Consider the following 15,000-nt stretch of genomic DNA (forward strand, 5'->3'; position numbering starts at 1 on the left):
TTAGCCACTTAACTGATAAAATGTAAAACACTTACGTTTTCTCATGAGAAAATGTATCTTTTTCCAAAGCAACTGCATTTACACACTTGCACAGGGCATGTTTTTAGGTCAGGCCGTTGGTTTTGGAGTTTAAAAGGCTATAGAGGGCTCTTACTCACCCAGATTGATATGCAGGGCAAGCCGGCCCTTGTGCAGCTCTAGCGTTATGTAATCACCCCTTTGTCCCTCTCCGTGCACAAGGACCCCGTCAGCTCGCTGGCTCTTAAACCGCAATGAAATGACGTCTTTCACCGTGCTGGTGGATTTCTGGTTAAACCGATACAGTAGAGAGCTCCTGCCATTGAAGTCTGCCACATCAGACTCTGGAGAAAGAGAGAGAGAGAAATCAAGGTTATAGATTCAATGCAAGATTCATAGATGTTAAGAAATTTTATATCAGGCCCAAATTGTAAGTAAAGGTGTTTTTTTTTATAATTTTCTTAAATGAAAGGTTGTTATAAGAAGTCCAAAACAACATAGCAGAACAAAAGCTAAACAAAGCAAGTCAAAGTAAAACAGCAAAGTAAAACAAAAAGTAAAGAAAACAAACAAACAAAAAAATACATAGAAAAATTAAGCAAAACAAAAAAAATACAACAAAACAGCAAAACATCTTTCATAAACAACAACACAAAGCACATCAATAACAAATAAATCCAAAAAAGTCAGTTAAAACAAATAGCAAAGAAAAAAGCTAAGCAAAAAACAAAGCCTAAACAAAGCAAATAAAAGTAAAAGGGCAAAGTAAAACAAAAAGCAAAGCTAACAAATATACAAAGAAAAACTAAGCAAAAAAAAAAGAAATAAAACAGAACTACAAAAAAGCTAAACAAAACAGTCTTTCATAAACAACAAAAAATGCAAAGCACATCAATAACAAATAAAAGCAAAAAAGCAAGGAAAAACAGCACAAAACAAAACAAGAACAGCATAGCAAAATAAAATCAAAGCAAAAACTAACCAAAGCAAAAAAGCAAACCAAAAAACACAAAAGCAAAATGAGCACATAATATTAAAAAACAGCAAACATGAACGCTAAACAAAACAATCTTTTCTAAACAACAAATAATGCAAAACACATCAAAAACAAATTAAAGCAAAAACAAAAAGGCAAAAATAGCAAAAACAATTAATAAAAAGGCAAAACAAATCAAAGACAGCATTACAAAATAAAAACAAAACAAAAGCTGAACAGGAAGGTAAAACAAAAGCAAAGCGAATCAAAAATACAAAGCAATCTAAACACATAATAATAAAACTAAACACCAAAACATAAAAGCTAAGAAAAATAATATTTCAAACACAATAATGCAAAACACAATTTCAAGCAAAAAAAGCAAGAAAGAAAAAAACTAATAGAAAAGAAAAAAAGCACAGTAAAAACTAAAAAGGCAAAACAAAACAAAAACAGCAAGGCAAAATAAAATAAAAAATATCTATAAACAAAAATAAAAGTAAACAAAAAGCAAACCAAACCGAAAAATAAAGCACATGATGCCAAAACAAAACAGCAAAACATAAAAGCTAAACAATGTCATCTTTCGTAAACAACTCATAATGCAAAACACATCAATGACAAACTATAGCCAAAAAAGCATAGAAAAAGACTAAAAAGGCAAATCAAAGCAAAAACAGCATAGCAAAAAAACAAAACAAAACAAAAGCCAAAGAAAATACAAATGCAAAATCTAAACAAAATGCAAAAAAAACTAATCAAAACGAAACAAAAACGTCAATTTTCCATAATAAATAATTAAACTTTTTAATATTTTAGACTTCCAAGGTTATTATAATGTGTATAATAATAATAATAATAATAATAATAATGATAATAATAATAATAATAATAATAATAATAATGTTAGTAGATAATCCTATTTAAATGATCATGAAGGATTATAATAGTAATTTATAAAAGTATTTATAATTGAATTGATAAAAGTGTTTTTATATAATTTTCTTAAATGAAAGGTTGTTATAAAAAGTCCAAAACAACATAGCAGAACAAAAGCTAAACAAAGCAAGTCAAAGTAAAACAGCAAAGTAAAACAAAAAGTAAAGAAAACAAACAAACAAAAAAAAATACATAGAAAAATTAAGCAAAACAAAAAAAACAACAAAACAGCAAAACATCTTTCATAAACAACAACGCAAAGCACATCAATAACAAATAAAGCCAAAAAAGTTTGTTTATTAAAGTATGTTTTTTCCATAATAAATAATTAAACTTTTTAATATTTTAGACTTCCAAGGTTATTATAATGTGTGTACGCTATTTTAAAATGACATAAAAGCTAAACAAATGCAAAGAAAACTACGCAAAACAAAACACAGAAAAACATATAAGCTAAACAAAACAAATCCAAAGCGAAACAAAAAAAATCACATAAACAAAACAAAGCGATGCTTAAAAAAATCATATGTACTTTATTTAATTATTTTTTATTAATTCATTCATTTATTCCAGAATAAAACATAAAACAATTACATAAAGCTAAATAAAAAATGAAAAAAAGAGAAAAGAAAAGGGAAAAAGGGAAAAACAAGTGCAAAGCAACAAAGAAAAAAACAGAAACACGAAACAAAAACATACAAAAAACCAAAATTAAAATACAAAAAAATTAGGACTGATTAATAATCATGCCACAATAAACATCCTATTTTTGGATTTACAAGCATATTTATCATGTGACGAATCTTATGAGTTTGGGTCAGTTTAGGTCTCTGATCTTCTCCTTAAAAGCGGTGTCCAGAATCTAAAGAAACATGAAGGCTGTCTCAAAGCAGCCCTTCAGAACAAATTCTACCCAGGGCTGTAAAAGGCAGAAATGTGGATTTTGACCCCGGCTCAGAGGTCAGACATCACATTTTTGCTCTCTTTCTCCATCTCTCCTCGTCGGAGTGCGCGAGACTGAAGCTAACTAGCCGTGACAAGCAAAGCCGCGCAAAGAGCTGGAAGCCGTCTGCTGAATATAGAAATAACACAGAGTCCAGGAACATCAGCAATAGCAATGAGGCTGACTTAGAGAAAGTGAGGAGATCAGACTGAAAAGTGTTTGCATCTCGTTTTGTGAGATGCAGAAGTTTGAGAAGTTTGTGTTTTGATGGAGACGCAGTGTACATCCAGATGGAATGATAAGGAACTATTTCATCAAGACAGAGTAATCAATAATCGGTAAATCCCCATGGAAGGAACATAGAGATTGTGAAGTGAAGCTCAATATACTTGTGTTAACCAAAAATGACACTAAGAAACCTAAACAAATGCAAAGCAAAAAAACAGCAAAGCTAAATTAAGCAAAGAATGTTGTAATAAAAATCTGCATGATAAAACAATGAAAAAAACAAAAACAAATGCTGAGCAAAAATAAAATCTAATAAAACAACAAACATCATTCAGCCATTTTTTTTTTTTGCTTTTTAGCTTTGCATTTTTTTTTGTTTGTGAACTTTTAACACAATAAGCAAAGCAAAAACCAAAACAAAACAAAACGGATGCAAATGCAAAGCAAAAACAAAAAGCAAAGCAAAACAAATCTTAAAGGCACAACAACTGTCCTCAAATCATGGAAATTACATAAAGAAAAATCTAGAATCAAATAATTAGGAACAGCGAGAAGTGAAGATAATTATACTTTTAATAAACCAAAAATAGGAAAAAAGCAATACACAAAGCAAATCAAAACTAAAAGTCTAAACAAAACAAAAACAAACAAACAACAAAAAGCAGAACAGCGAAGCAAATCAAAAAAGCAAGGCAAAGCAAAACAAAAGCAAAGCAAACCAATTCTTAAAGGCACAACATCTGCCATCAAATCAAGGAAATTACACAAAGAATTATCTAGAATAAAATAAAGAGAATAGTAATAATTAAAGATAAACATACTTTTATTAACCCTCAAAAAAGCAAAGCACAAAGCAAACCAAAACGAAACATCTAAACAAAACAAAAACAAACAAAAAAAGCAAAAACAGCTAAGCAAAACAAAAGCAATATAAAGTAAAAAAATTAAAAATAAAATAAAAATAAACAAAAAAGCAAAACAAAAGCAAAGCAAAGCAAAGCAAATCTTAAAGGCACAACATTTGCCATCAAATCAAGGAAGTTATACAAAGAATAATCTAGAAAAAATAAATAGAATAGTAATAATTTAAAGATACACATAAATTTATTAACCCTCCAAAAAAGCACAGCCCAAAGCAAACCAAAACTAAACATCTAAACAAAACAAAAACAAACAGCAAAGCAAAACAAAAGCAAAATAAAGCAAAAATAAATAAATGAATAAAATTAAATAAAAAAGCAAAACAAAGCAAAACAAAAGCAAAGCAAAGCAAACCAAATCTTAAAGGCACAACATCTGCCATCAAATCAGGGAAGTTACATTAAGAAAATCTAGAATAAAATAAAGAAAATAGCAAGAAGTGAAGATAAACATACTTTTATTAACCCCAAAAAAGCACAGCCCAAAGCAAACCAACATTAATTGTAATATTAATATGAATAATAAATTCTGAACAAAACTAAACAAAAAAATAAACTGGAAAAACAACAAAAACACACACAAAAAAAACAACAACAACAAAAAGAAAAAACAACAAAACAAAAGCAAAGCAAAGAAAGATATACAAAAGAAATACAGTCAGTAAATCACCATGGAAGAAACATAAAAAAATAACTACACTAAAAACTAAACTAAAAAATAACAATAACAGAAATCACAAACAAAAAACACACAAAAAACAAACAAAACAGCAAAGTTAAACAAAAAGCAAAGCAAACAATAGTAAAGCGACAACACAAAACAAATGCAAAGCAAAAAACAAAACAAAGAAAGCTCATCAAAACATTCCAAATGCAGAGTTTAATAAAACAATCAGGAAGGCAAAAACAAAAAGCACAGTGAGAACAAGAGCAAAGCAAAGTAAACTGTAAAATGCAAAACAGAATTTCTAAACAAGACAAAAAGAGAAAACAGAAAGAAACCTAAAAAAGAAAACATAAAAGCAAAACAATAACCAGCAATAATAGGATAAATAATTAGTATGTATTATAAACAAAAAAGTAAAGGCAAAAAAAGCAAAGCCCGTCAAGATGGAATGATAATCTTATCATTTTAGTGAGACAACAATAATCTGTAAATCTCCATGGAAGTTACACAAAGAATAACCTTGAGTGGAAAGAAAGAAGTGAAGCAGAAAACACTGCCAGGTTTAGGGATAAAAAAATAAGTAAATGCATATTGTATAATCCTTCCTGAGGGGGAAAAACAAAAACAATGAAGTTCAAACTGTCGACTGCATCTGAACTCATTCAGACGGCTCGCTAAACACAACACACAGAAATCACGTCATGCTTGAATTATTTATTATCTAGCATTGTACACGTTGAAAGAAAGTTCTATCCTCTCTTTCTATGACTTGTAAAACTCCATACACACCATTCTTATGAGTCATTCAGGGTTATTACAGTTCAATAAAACATTTTTTTTTGTTACATGAAAGGATGTGGAAATATAAACAATAGATGAAAAAGATTTAGAAATGCTGAAACTAAAATGAGTTTAAAACTACAGGTTAGAAGTTTAGAATATATTAATAATAATAAGTAAATTCAAAACATTAATAAATTAAAGATCTGAATATTTAACTCTTGATCCAGTTAATTTCTAAATATGGGATTAAAAAAAAAAACGCTCATGATTTTTAAAATATTATTATTAATGAATATTATTATTATAATTTGTAATAATAATGAACATAATAATAAACGTAATAATAAACGTAATAATAATAAACATAATAATATTAATAATAATAATAATAATAATAATTGTTTTACTAATATAATAAATAACAACAACAACAACAACAACAACAACAACAATAGTAGTAATAAAAATTATTATTATTATTATTATTATTATTATTATTATTATTATTATTATTATTATTATTTAAAATATAAAAATAATAAACATACATCTTGATCCAGTTATTTTCTGAATATAGAAGAAAAATGGCTCATGTTTTAATTGTTTTAAATATTATTAATAAATATAATGAACTATTTATAATATAAATAATAAGAATTGAATAATTATTATAAATTATTCTTATTAATTAATATAAATTATTGTTGTTGTTGTTGTTGTTATTGTTATTATTAATAAAATACATAATATAATTATTTATTATAAAAGATAATAATAATAATAATAATAATAATAATAATAATAATAATAATAACAACAACAAAAACGATTACTATTATTATTATTTTATTTTTTTAAATATAAAAATAATAAACATAAATCTTGATCCAGTTAATTTCTGAATATGGAAGAAAAATGGCTCATAATTTAATAAAAAAATATATTATTAATAAATATAATAATAATAATAATAATAATAATAATAATAATAATAATAATAATAATAATAATAATAATAATAATAATAATAATAATAATAATAATAATAATAATAATAATAATAATGGTTTAGAAATTAGCCATACATTTTCCCTACCAGATTGTCTTTGTGGGTCTACTTATAGCTTAAAGACACACACACACACACACACACAAAGTCATCCACAAACTCAGAATTAGACCTCACTTTATTTGTGGGTCTCTTGGTGGCATCACCACAGCAGTGCTCGGATGTGAATTAATGACTGTACAGGGACACGCAGACACACTTACAATATGAATGCTCTTGCTACACACTCGTCGTTTCAAGCATACACACAAACAGTTTACACCACGAAGCCGTGGCCTTAAATTGCAGTTAGCAGCAGAGGCGCTTGACAGATTTAAAACTAATTGACTTTCAGGAGCATTCAGCAGTGCATGAATAAGGCCACTGCGCCACTGAGGACATCCGCTTTATCCCACAGAAAAGAAACATGAATGGAGGAAGAATGGATGAGCTATCTTGAACGCGTGCAGTTTGCCTCTTTGTCTTTCTTTTTTGTGTTCCTATGCATGTTTGAGTTCATAGTGCCTGTGTTTAATGCCATTTTTTGCTTTTGTTGTGAATGGTTGAATCCTATTGACAATGTTAAATCTACTAAAACTACTAGAATTGTGACGGCATGCATATGAACAAAATTTGATTGCTAGCTGTATTTTCTCCACTGAAGATTACTTCCGGTATTCCAAACAACACCCAGAACTCTTTGCATCCATCAACTCCTGCAGCAGCTGACAATAATCAGGACATTCACACACAGACACAACTGTAGCTCATCTCACTGATTACATGGAAAGTATATACAGTACACTTCACTTTCACATTCACATTGCTGAGTCTTGTTTCTCCAATGAACATTATGAAATGCTTTCTCTGTTTGTTTTTGCCATGTTTTAATTCTTGCCTTGTTCACTGTTTTGATTCTCTGCCACCTAGCCTGACATTTTGCCTGTGATTTGACTACATTTATCGGATTTCCCTTAGGCTCCTACTTTCCACATGTCTGTTGTCAGCGTCTGCTTTATAACACAATAATTAATTCTTGCTAATTTTCACTACCAAAAAATATATATATATATGGACTGTAGGGAGGTATCCCAGAAAAGCAGGTTATGTGAAATTAGGAACGGGTATCATTCAACTTTAATCGATACCGAAACAGAGTATCGATATTGGTTCTTATCGATACTGTGATTAATACTGTTTGCAATTGACTGATGCAATAAGAAGAAAACGTTTCCCAGTGATGGGTTGCAGCTGCGGAATGACATCCACTGCGTAGAACATATGCTTGACAAATTGGCAGTTCATTCTGTGGTGGTGACCCCTGATTAATAAAGGGACTAAACCGGAAAAGAAAACGATTGAATAAGAAGAAAAGATTTTAGTACTGGGAAACTATTCACATTTTCAAAATCATGATTAATCACTTTGTTTTTTTCTAAGATTAATTGTATTTTTTTAAGCAAATTCAACAATCGATTAAAAAGTAGTATGAACAAAAGTGTAATAACACTTTAAACAACTTAAGTGTTTTTTTACATAGAAGTATCCTCTTTTCTTATAAACAGTTAAAAATATTACTATACGTTAATATACTATAATAATATTAGAATAAAATTCTCAGACAGTCACCAGCTCAATAGATGAGAGCTTTATGCATGAACTGTGTGTCCCTATGCAGTGTTCTCTACTCCCTTTAAACTTGAGCATGGGACTACTTTTAACCACTTCAGAACAGTCATTCACAGATTTGTGCAACGTCATCCTCTGCAGTGTATGTATTATAATATGCTGGGTTCACATCAAAAGCAAAACAAAATATTTGACATACAAAGGGAATGCAAGACGAATATGTTGATAGAGGCAAATTCCGCACATTCACGACAAATGTATCAGTGGCAATGCGTTATTCATGCCGACCAGTGGAAAATTGTCCATATTTGCACATTTGCATGTATGTAATCAGCTTGGACAAATTCAAGTAATTCAACTTGAGCTGAAAAATAGCTTAGAGTGGAAAAACATCCCACGAGTAATTTAGAGGAAGTGATGTGGTGCACTGCATTTGGTGTGAACCCAGCATTAGGCCCATTCCAAATGTTCTCATTGGTTGGGATGTGTGATGACGTGCATCCCAAGAAAATATTCAGTATCCTACTTCTCCAGCAGTGGACTTTCAAAATAATTTTAAAAATTGCATCAACGCACGATAAAATTATTGTTGACGTTAATTAATTCATTAACGTCATAACGAGTAACTTGTCCAGCCCTATAGAAAAAAAACATATAATTTAATTTTTATGCTGATGTCTTTTAGGTTTGTTGTGTGAGCCATAACCAATTCACCATGACTGATTGTCTGTGCATAAACACACCTCAAACATGCACAAGAATATCACACGTACATTGAACAAACATTGGCGTTTATCAGTAGTCCTAGTAGTCCCTGGGTCACCTTTATCAGGCTTGCGTTTCCACTGCTAAAAGGGTGCCAATGGTACCATTTTGGTGGGCGTGGTATTCGACAGAAAGTTTCAGTCGACGTCATTCTCGCTCGAGGGCTGTTTGTGGCTATTCATCAAGATGACGACAAGTTTTGTTTAAGCTCTGGTCAACCCTGGCTCGTTATTATATGTATATATTATTACAGTGAAATGTCACGGCTGTGTATTTAAAAATGGCGCTTGCTTTGTTTTCATTCTCCTGGCTTGTGCACAAGCTAGTGTTGTATCTCTATAAACCAATAGCGTTCAGCTGTGCATCTTGCCTGGCCTTTTGGTACCCTTTTGAAAAGGTACCCAAAAAGTGGTATGGTACAGTTTGCTTTTAGGTACCTTTTGACAGTGGAAACAGCCTTAAAAGCATACCGAACCATACCGTATCATACCACTTAGTGGAAATGGGCCATTAGATATTTAGCCCATCATTGAGTCTATTTATTTACTTGTGTGCAAATTTATATTTCTTCAGTTTTTTTATTAATTTCAGTAATATTATTGACTAATAATAGATTTTTTTACAATACAGTTTGTAAAGTAATATTATCTCCCTTTTAGTAGATATATCATATGAGAGATTTTCATATGAGATCTATTATAAGAAAGACTTTGTTTACCAAATAAAGTGGATCTAATAAGATTTGCATTGTAAACATTACATACAAGTTAAAAAGGTATTATTTTTAATTTCAATATTAAGTTTGTTATGATACTCCCAAATTAATTCCCGTATAAATCTGCACATTTTTTACAAAATTCTGCACAGAAATAGCAAAAAATGTCAGCAGATTTGTCTGACCCTGGCAATTAGGTAGCAATCCAAAAAGCTCTGGTTCTCTGTTACTTTAAGAATGTGTAAGCAGGTTTAAAAATCACTTAAGATACTTGAGGTATCTTTTAGGGTATGTGAATAGCCATAGCAAATTTAACGTGAATATATTATTAGTACCTAACAAATAAACAATATAATTCTTGTTTACTAAAAAAAATTAATAAAAAATTATATATTTATATATACTACGTATAGTCATTACAAAATAATGTGCAACCCATATGGACAATACTACAGAGACCCGAAAGGAACGTGATGGTGGGGAAACAGGTGGAATAAAAAAAAATAATGGGTGTGAGAAAAAAAAACAGAGTGATAGGAAGATATTTTTAAAAAGTTTTTGCGTTCCCTCGCAAAACTGTTTTCCACAAACACTTCCTGTTCACTTCATACCTGTAATATGTCAACCCTCACGTTTTTGCCGTGTTTCTTTTTTTCTCACACCCAGTTTTTTTTCTTCAGTTTTTTCCACACCATCACGTCCCCTCCGGGTCTCCGTACAATAGTGTTTTTTGAGCCAAAATTTAACAGTGAATGAAAAAGTAGTGTATTGTGCACTTTTACTTGAAAAGTTGTGGTATATGAATGAAAGTCCAATAACACTTTAAACAACTGAAGTGTTTTTTTATGTTTCCATGGTGACTCATGGTTTTGGCATTCGGTTGAAAGGACTTTTGTGTTGTGTGCTTAGCTTAATTTATGGAGTGATTTTGGAACCAACATACCTCGAGTAAGCAGGTTTAGGGTTAATCAACCGAGAGTTCAGAGTTTAGCAGATGGTAAATTAACCTTGCTTTCTGGAATACACGCCAGGTCCACATGAATACAGCATTTTTTGTCATTTTCAGGCATCCATATGAATGTTGTTGTTTTGTAAAATGTAACCTGAGTAGCAATTAGCATTTCCATATTTGCAATGTTTTTGTTTTCTTTAAACTGACATGCTACTGACTTGAGATTTGAATATCATGCTATCGTTTGTGCACAACACAATATGCTAAAGTTCAGCTAGTCTGTTTTTAGCTAGTTCTCTGTAATGCTGTTTTACTGCAGTCGGGTTGAGTTGGTTTAGACTTGAGTATCAAAGAGCAGAGTAACAATCAATCGGTTACCTCAAGGGTAGCCAGCGCCACACGCCTTGCACTTGAAATATTTATAACACAGGCTTGCTAGTGCTCGTTTTCTCTCTCCTTTTTTCTTCCTCTTCCCCTTCACTCCATCCTTGTTCATTTCTCTCAGTCTCTCCTCAGGTGCTTTGTGTTTGCAGTCTGCGCACTAGCTTGAACCAATTGTCAATTCAAAGCTTGACTCCGCGACCTATCACTGCCATGTTTATTCTCTAAACGTTAATTTCGTGAGATAGGGCAGAATGTGACACCGCTGGGGGCGACTCGGTTTACCGCGTTGATCAAACATGATAAGTGGGTGCTGACCACACAGTATTTCAGTAATAGGGTTTGATAACAGAGACGCTAGTGCTTTCTCAAAGTCAGACCGCTGGGAGGTTAGCGCTAGCATTAGCTGCGGGTGTGCTCTTACATACCGAAGGAGCCGTGAATGAATCAGGCTGTGTATTAGCACTCAGTAATTATGTTTATAATTAGCCGTGCGCTAGTATGCGATAGCCATACAATGGCTTCACGTGGCGATGCTCAGTGTTAGCACAAAGAGCATATGAACAAGTCTGCTAACCTGAACTCCAGGGGAGAAATGAAAAAAAATCCTTCAAAGTTTTCTCCCCTTTCAGTGTTTTTTTTTCCCCTTCTTTATTTCTTCACCGGAATTCAGGTTAGCAGACATGTCCATGTTCACACATCCATGACCAAAAATGTCAATAGTTATTTTTATCAAATGACTGCACTTGTATGACACAACTAAATATCCCAAAATAGAATTGAAAGGAGGTCATGCATGCTATTTATCGATTCAGACTAGGGCTGGGCCGATAAACGATATTATATCAAACCGCGATAAAATTTTTGTCAATAACAATGATAAGCTTTGGACTTTTTAACTCTATATTGATCCAAGAGCTAATCACACAGCAGAAATGTGCAACAATGGGAATCTAAAAGTGTGTTGATATTAATGTATCGAATTTTCGGCCACCAAAAATTGATCGGACGAAAATATTATGCCATTTAATGGACTGCGACGTCGACACTTCGATCACGAACTGTGACACCCCAATAACGTAGTTTTCCCAGAGTGGGTCCACTACTAGGCATGGGGAAACTATGTAATTGTAGCGTCACAGTTCGTGATCGAAGTGTCAGCGTCACAGTTGGTGTCAGAAGTGGGATTAATCTTCACTTCTTTACATGGACACTCAAATTTTTGTGGTTTCAGTTATTGTTGGGTTACTCTTTTAAATCTGGAAGCATTAACAACTTATACTGAAATATATATCGTTATTGTTCAGTGTAGAAAATTGATGCAGTTTTGCCATATCACCCAGCCTAATTCAGAACAGTGGTTTAAAGAAAAGAAAATGTACTTTTAACAGACACTGCATTTATAGCCTACTCAAACTGTAAGTTTACATTTCTGACAACAACTAAACAAACATTAAAGCAGGTCAGATACTATTTACGTCTTTTCAAACAGCCATTTACATTTGTTAATCGTTAAGATGTTTATCAAACACAAGAGTACAGCAAACGCAAGCAGAATATATGCATGGGGGAATCATTTACAAGATCAATAGGATGCATTTAGAAAACAGATAGGATTACGTTAGAATACATAAAGTACAAGATATAGACCAAATGCACATCGAGTACTCACTGTATGCACAGCCATAGACCTCTACTCTGAGGCCCATCCATCCTCCGGGACTCCAATCCATCGGCAAGAACCGCAGAAATCGTGTTCGTATTGAGTGCGAGAGCTTGTGGTGAACAACCCCATCTGAATTTGTGTTTCCAGGGAACGTCTGTAAGAAAACAAGCAAACAACAACAAAAAGAATCTTTAAGATTTGGTCTTGTTGACATCTGTTAGTCATGCCATGTCAAACATTTTAAATCCCTGGCGCAAAAATGAGTATTTTGGTGCAAATTAACCAAATTAAAAGGTAACACTTTACAATAAGGTTCATTAGTTAATGCATTTACTAACATGAACTAATCATGAACAAAACTTGTACAGCATTTATTAATCATAATTGAACATTTACTAATGCATTAATAACATCCAAGTCCATGCTTGTTAATATTAGTTAATGCACCGCGAGTTAACGAACTAACAATGAACAACTGTATTTTCATCAACTAACGCTAACTAACTAAATGCATTAATTAACACATTTTCAACCTCTCCCTAATAAAACACACCTGAATCAACTTATAACATCAGAAGAGACTCCAACACCTGAAGTTAATGGGTCAGAAAAGGGAGACATCCACAATATGTACTGTTGGTGTGCCTCCAGAACAGGGTTAGGAAACACTGGTCTAAGCCATTGTTTTTTTCCCTCACTTCCATTTCAATCATTTTTTTTTTTTGCAGTAAATAAGAATCTATGAAAAGTTAATTTCTAGCAATCTATGAATTTGAGAATGTTTTGCTTTCACAGAAAATCCATTAAAAAAATGGCTCAAGTTTGTTATGCCAAGTCTTCCCAGACAGATTTAGCAATTTGCTCAAATGGGTTACACAATTTCCTTTGCCAAAATATGTTAATGTGACAGTGCCCTAATGCTAATGTTTAACTAGCAGTCTCATTATATTCTATTTACAGTCTGTCTCAGACAGTCTTATTCTGCTGAAGCAATTGTTAACAATAGTAGCTTATGTAAAGGACTGGTTAACCAGTAGATACTACTAGTATTCTGTATTTTGTCTTTCACACTGCATTTAACACTAGTTTTAGCCTCAACGTTGATTTTTACCTCTGCGTCAAGCGCACGCATAGTTCCTGCCGTGGCTGACGCTGTTGCGCACCTTTAAAAAAATTTAACTACACGTCGCAATGTATTGGCCATCTTGGTAGCTGTGACCAGTGTGGGTGGGACTGAGAGGCACGCGAACCCGTTGGACCGAGTGTTTAGAAGTGTCAAGTCCCGTAAAGGAGCTCTAGATGGACACTTTTGTTTTGCGTGTACCTTATGATTAATGTTGTTGCACGTCAGCCGGTTCCTACCTCTGAATGAGAGAGTTTAAGCTACTTGTACATTAAGGTAGCATTCAGAATAAACAAAACACCAGCGAAGAAACACGACACAAAGGAACATAAAAACCTACTGCCGGCTAGCGTTTCGGAAGTGTTCATGCAGAGCAACTCATAGAGAATGCAGAAGTATAAATGCACTACTACGCGGAAGGCAGGCGTCATGGGTCAAGCTGATTACTCGATGCAAAAGTATAAATCAGCCTTCAGGTGGGATGTGTTACGCAGGATTAGCACCACTTTTTTATAGAGAGCGCTTTTTTAAACCCTTTTTTGGAGCAGGATTAGCAATGTTTTTGCAGGCTAGGATTGCGCAGTGTAAACAAACATAAGCATACCCAGTATTAATAGAAAACCCAGGCATATGAGAAGAAAGATATATGATATTGGCCAAATATCTGATATTTAATATTCGTCAGACAATTTAAGTTCATTTTCTTGTTTTTATCAGTTTAAATGTTTAGCAGTTTAATAGTCGCCTAAATAATGTTTATAGGTTATAGTTGTACCTTTTTGTTGGGACAGAATCCACACCACCACTAGATGGCACCACTAACTCGGTTAGTTCTCTTGTGCCCAAAGAATATAATTTTCCTTAGTCAACTCTTTATTCAATGTGATAAACAAACTACTAGTCAGTCTATAGTTCGAACTGTAAAAATATTAAGTACAATTGAATTGAGCAGGGGCCTCGCGGTGGAGCAGTGGGTTGCACAATCACCTCACAGCAAGAAGGCCGCTGGTTTGAGTCTCGGCTGGGCCAGTTGGCGTTTCTATGTGGAGTTTGCATGTACTCCGTATGTTCGCGTGGGTTTCCTCTGGGTGCTCTGGTTTTCCCCACAAGTCCAAAAACATGCAGTAAAGGTGAATTGGGTTAGGTAAAATTGTCTGTAGTGTTTGTGTGTGAATGAAAGTGTATGGATGTTTCCCAGTGATGGGTTGCAGCTGGAAAGGCATCCGCTGCATAAAACATATGCTGGA

At 32.7% G+C, this 15,000-nt stretch overlaps 1 protein-coding gene across 1 annotated transcript in view; it reads right to left on the minus strand.

Annotated features, from left to right (window-relative positions):
• Positions 1–15,000, minus strand: part of cntnap5b (contactin associated protein family member 5b) — a 124,909-nt gene that overhangs the window by 36,261 nt on the left and 73,648 nt on the right. The window contains exons 8-9 of the mRNA XM_056448563.1: positions 12,637–12,784; positions 159–362 (exon numbers count right to left, since the gene is read on the minus strand). Coding sequence (XP_056304538.1) covers positions 159–362; positions 12,637–12,784 — 352 coding nt within the window. The remainder of the gene's footprint in view (positions 1–158; positions 363–12,636; positions 12,785–15,000) is intronic.

Source organism: Danio aesculapii, chromosome 22 (assembly GCF_903798145.1).
Source record: "Danio aesculapii chromosome 22, fDanAes4.1, whole genome shotgun sequence".
Taxonomy (NCBI): Eukaryota; Metazoa; Chordata; class Actinopteri; order Cypriniformes; family Danionidae; genus Danio; species Danio aesculapii.